This window comes from Diabrotica undecimpunctata, chromosome 6 (assembly GCF_040954645.1).
Source record: "Diabrotica undecimpunctata isolate CICGRU chromosome 6, icDiaUnde3, whole genome shotgun sequence".
NCBI lineage: Eukaryota > Metazoa > Arthropoda > Insecta > Coleoptera > Chrysomelidae > Diabrotica > Diabrotica undecimpunctata.
Window position 1 is genome coordinate 159594408 of NC_092808.1, and position 6000 is coordinate 159600407.

General features: G+C 34.6%; 1 protein-coding gene across 1 annotated transcript in view; it reads left to right on the forward strand.

The window, feature by feature from the left end:
- The first annotated feature begins 3744 nt into the window (after window positions 1–3744).
- The window catches only part of LOC140444209 (uncharacterized), a 4372-nt gene continuing 2116 nt past the window's right edge, over window positions 3745–6000 (forward strand). The window contains exon 1 of the mRNA XM_072535947.1: window positions 3745–3886. Coding sequence (XP_072392048.1) covers window positions 3869–3886 — 18 coding nt within the window. The 5' untranslated portion in view covers window positions 3745–3868. The remainder of the gene's footprint in view (window positions 3887–6000) is intronic.

Sequence of the window (6000 nt, forward strand, 5' to 3'; positions counted from 1 at the left end):
CCTCATCAGAACTTGCTGTAATGGAAAAACATTCTTTACAAAATTAATAATTGCCATAGGCGGTTGTATTAAAAGTGCTCATATATCGTTTTCAAAACAGATAAATATGCAACACTTCCAGACAATCTCTCTCTCTTCAAATACACAAAATATTTGGAAGCTTCAAACAATACCAGTGACAGAAAACCCATCCCCAATATACGACGAGAATGGAATTGTCTACTCCATTGAGGAAAAAGCCGAGGTGATGAGGACGACTCTCTCTCGAGAGAGTGTACACTAAATTATCATCCAGATGAAGATATAGACTTTATAGAAGTAGAAGAACAACGAGAAAGATCCCAGTAAATTAATAAAAGCATCCATTCAACATCATCACAGGAAATAAACAATCTAAACAAAAACAGTTCACCAAGAAACGCACCTAAACCAGACAAGATCACAAATAGGGCTCTGAAATACTTACCGGCGAGAGCCACAGTATTTCTAACAAATATAGCCAATGCGATGCTCTCTGAAGATATAGGCTCTTCCCGAATCGATGGAAGGAAGCCCATATCATAATGATACCAAAACCAGGAAAGTACAGCGTGTTCCCGCAAAACTACAGGCCGATAAGTTTACTGCCGGCAATCAGCAAGATCGTAGAGAGAGTCATCCTCAACAGACTCCAAGCAGAAACAAACAGGCTAGGAAAAATACCAGAAGCACAATTTGGATTCCGTTCAGAACACTCCAGCGAGCTACAGGTACTTAGAATAACAGAGTACATAGCAGCTGGATTCTACGACAAACCATACATAAGAGCAGCCTTTCTGAACGTAAGCAAAGCTTAGGATAAGACAAGTCGTGTTCAACCTCGGGACCCTGGAGTACCACAGGGAGCGGTCCTGTCACCACTACTGTATACAATATACACTGACGTTATTCCAAGAACACCAGGAACTTAACTCAGCCTTTATGCCGATGATATAGCGATAGCGGCTAAACACAGAAATATAGATATAGCAGTAAATAACTAGCAACCACCGTTGTAAAACAGAAGAATAGAGTATAAAATAGAAAATCACCATAAACTCCGAAAAACGAAAGCGGTGCTTTTCATAAAGAGACACCAACAGCCAGAGGAACAACTGACAGTGCAAAATAAATCAATCTAATGGAAAAGCGAAGCAAAATACCTGGAAGTCATAATGAATAAAGGACTTACATTCAAAAAATACGTAGATGCCACAATACAAAAAAAACAACATGACAAAAGCATCAATAAGAGGACTCACAGGTAGAACAAGTACTCTAAGGGTAAAAACAAAAATGTAGTTAATAAATAGTAACATACTACCGATACTGGGGGAGGGGGGACACGTATGTAATACATCAAAGAGGAGGATACAAGCGGACCACAACAGCAGCCAAAAGAGGCGCTCAACGTTCCAAGGTACGTCGTCGAACAATTTCTATTCAGGGTACTGCAACAACTCAGGGTGACTTAAATAGTGAAGGAAAAAACCAGGATCAAATTCGCGAAAATGGAGAATCACCCATGTCTCATACTGCGAGAGATCATGAGATAAGACGTGTTTCATCGATGGAAATACAAACGTCCTAAACAAGAAATATTGAAATAAAATAAAAGGTACCCGAAAAATAAATAAAATAAAAATAAACCCTAGACAGAATAAAAATAAATCCTAGAAAGAAAGTAAAAGAAATAAATAAAAAAGGATACTTCATAGTTCTATCAACGTAGATATAACGCATGTCCATATGTACGAGCATATGCATGGTGGCATTCTTTCTCGATATAAAAAATTCTTTTAATAGTGCTAGCTAGAAAATTATCGTTAGACTACTGGGGACTTGGAAATATCTCCCGATCTGCAGAACTTAGTCAGGAACTACTTCACGGATAGGTGCATCAATATTGCGAGGGGTAAGTCTATGAGAACCACGGTGGGAGTGCCGCAGGGCTAAAAAAGACCGAATACAAGGCAATACTGGAGACAGTAACTCAAATTGCCAAAAAGAAGGAAATACTAGAGAGGAATCTGCAGCAAACGCAAAAGGAAGAGAGAGAAAGAGGGAGAGAAAGAAAGAAAAGACGGGCTATTCATGTGATGCATCGATCTAGAGAGGATTTACCACATGAGTAGTGCGGTTGCGGGAGTGGACTTTGGTAGGCAGGGAGCTATGGTTACATCTGTGAGCACGACTCCTCTGGGAGGATAGCGTGTGGATGGAACCTTCCACACTGAATCCAACACACGCCAGAGCATCCTTAACGGTATACGGCCTGGTACGATCTTTAGGCAATTAACCAGCTTCTTCTTATAAAAAAGGCTTTCGATTCGGTAAAATGGGATCACCTCTGGAGTATAAGAGAAAATATGGGAGAACCTAATCACCTAGTTAACCTAATAAGAAATCTGTACGACAATGTTAAAATACATGGAATATATTTAGATATGTTCTAAACAAAGAACTAGCTAGACAGGGTTGCATACTATCATCATTATTATACAACATTATATTCTGGATATATAATGAGAAAAGTACTGGACGAATGAGATGGAGGGATCACTATAGAAGGCAGAAAAAACAGCAACCTGCGATATGCAGATGACACACTCAAACTAGCACCGAATGAAGTCGAAATGATTATCATCACCGAACGATTAAACCGGATCAGCCCAAAATTCGGACTTCAGATCAACACCGGCAGAACAAAAATAATGATCGTAGACATAGCAAATAATGATCTATTGCACGTACACCAAGTGGTGAATTTCGAAGTGGTAGACAGATTTATATATTTAGGCTCTCTAATAATCAAAAATGGCGATTGCTCCTTAGAAATCAAGCATAGATAGCAATGGCCCGAACCGCAACATCTAAATTGATTAAAATATAGAAAACCGAACAATAACAAGGAATACTAAGCTCAGGTTGATCAATGCCTCTATTTTTCCCATGGCTACATACGCAGGTGAAACATTGACTAATAAAAAATTGATAGGAGTAAAATCGAAGCCTTAGAAATGTGGATCTATAGAAGAATTCTACACGTGTCCAGGACAGAATATAGAAACCTGTCAATTCTGGAAGAGCTTCATTTAAAAGGCAGGCTATTACAAAAAGCAAAACGAGCATACCTAAATTACTTCAGCCACATACGAACGGAGATCATGGAACTATTGGTAGTAGAAGGAAGGTATAAGGCCAAGATCAAGAGGAAGATCTAAAATACGTTGGGCAAATGAAGACTCTGGTGAGAAAAATTATTACATGAAGCCATTCATATGACACAGGATTGCAGCCAATTGGCAGCAACTCATCTGCTATTTGTCCCACTTCCATAATTCTATTAAATAAACCTGTTAGCCACCTTGTTCCTGTCTCTTTTAATGCTATCCACACTTCCCAGGAATATCATTTTGTCCAATCGCTTTCCCAAACTAGCTATTTCATGCTGAACCAACTATTTCAACTTAAAAGTGTAATTTATTTGTTTTTCCCTGTGTACATAATCAGACAAAATATTTTTAGTACGTATTGCATGATATCCGAATTGATTAAGCTATTATGGTGCTCTCACCTAATATCCATATTGTTTCATTAGACAACAATTAAAAAATAAGGATGCCTAAAAATAGGAATTTTATTAAAGTTTACCTATTTTGTTGTCATTGGAACATGGTATATTAATGGTATTTAAAATTAATTTATGCCTAAATATTATGAAAATTCACATGCACCTCATTTACATTTTTCAAGTCTCCGGCACTAGCTGTGCTAGACAAATTTGTGTAGGATTACTATATAACTACTGACTAAAAAAAATATCGATAGAGTACAATTATCCGGCAAGATGAAGACGTCTATAATAGTAAGTACAAATTTTAGTTACTGAACAGTTTTCCATTGCATTTTGGAAAAACATTTCCATTAAATTTTTGTTCTTGTTACTTTGAATCTTTTTCGCATTTATTTCCCTATTTTTAAAACAAATTTGTATTTTTCTAAATTTGTCAAAAAGTATGTTTTTTATCAATTATAGTATGCAACCGTATGAGTGGTAACCCCTGAGATTCCATAATGATACAATTTGACCTTTTTAATTAATTTGTTTAATACTTTCTGATTTGCTTCCTTTTTTTTGTTCGAAATTTTATCTATACCTGCACATTGATATTTACTGAGGGGGTCTGTGTTTTCTTTGAACTTTTTCTGTTTTTTTTTGTAATGTCTGTTATATCAATCAATTATGACGGTAATAGTTTTTTAATTCATTCTGATTTTTTGCAAGATCTTTTATTAATTCAGTGCTAATATTAGTTGTTTCTACAGTTTGTTTAGAGCTAAGCTTTTGTATGCATTTTTATATCAACAAATTAAAGATGCAGTTTTAAATCATATATAGTTTTTTTCTATTATTCCAGTCATTGTAAATAAATGGACTAAGGTCAATCTAAAACTTCTTAAACTGGCTGGTTCTTCTGCTTCGTTTTTATTTAGTTTTTACTAGTTTTCCATTTATTCTCCTGAATATACAAGAGACTGCATTTGCCTAAATAGTTACCCATCTATTTCTATCACATTTGTTGAATATAGTCATTAAATAATTTTCTTTGTATCCTTTTTTTATTCTTGAATATTCTTGTCCAGTTTACAGTTTTACCACTAAGGTTTTTGTGCTGTTTTGATTTCTTTATATTTTTCATAGGCTTTAGAGCTACTCCATAAATACATTGTTAAATGATAAAGATTTTCGGGATTCTGCAATGAACATTTTTTGTAATTGTAATTTTTCGTCGAACTGGTATTGATACAGCTCGTATATCTCATATATTTTCTTATGTGAAAAGTGTCCATTTTGTGTCTTTACTAGCATTTGCTTACTGTCTTGGTATTATATTTCTTCCTATATTTTGCATTCAAATCTCAAGCAAAATATGTTCTGTTAAGCTTCTTATCTTTATTATTTGGTTACTTACTTGTTGGTAAAAGTGTCGATGAAATTTTCATCATCAGTAACGCCATATTCTTGTTCCAAATGAGTGAATATTGTGTTTTATAATTCTTACGTTTATTTCACGATTTGTTCCCTTCAGTATCCAGCTAAGAAAGTAATTTTTCTTCTTTTACATTCCAGGACTTAGGCATTTCTTGCCTCTTTCTTTATCAAACTTCATTCGGTATTTCCATGTGGCGTCATATACTTTCGAGCTTACTTTCCAGGTATTTTCCAACCAGATTAGATTCAAATCAACATTGATTTATCAGATTTTAAATATGGTTAATTTTATATAAATTATTTTCTTTTAACTCCTCTTCTATACAACTGCGATTTTATTCATTACTGATTTTAAGTGGGTCGTATCGTTTCTGTTCTATTCATTTGTTTTGTAAGCAAGAATTTGTCTGACGTGTAAATCATTTTCAATTAATTAATAAACTCTTCCCACGATTTTCCCGGGTTTGCATAGAAATCCTTTTGGTTTGTTCCAATTTTCTCTGTATATTTCTTTGTTTTCTCAGTCTTATTTTGCATAGAACTTTTCAAATTTCTTCGAATTTTTTCTCTATTAGGCTGATTTGCTTTATAAAATGTACGCCAAAAATTCTTCATTAATAATTTACTAATCAGTAACACTTTTTGCCTAAATTCTAAAATCTCATTGTGCCAAATAACCAGCGTACAATCCAGAAGAGTCCGAACCACAATGGCAGATTTAAATTTTTATTGACAAAAGTTCCTAAGAGCATTTTATAAATATTATGTATCGATTTCCAGTACAGAAATAATTTCTAAAGTGAGCTCAAATTTGACGGTAACAGTCTCATCAGAATATGTCAAGTTTTTTCTATTACATTGATAACTGTTTTAAACTGAAATAGCTTTCCTATTAAATCTGTTAACAAAGAAAGTATAGATGATTGTTATGTCTATGTAGTAAGCTGAAACTGGTCAGTTTCAGCTTACAAGCGAAGCAGTAACAT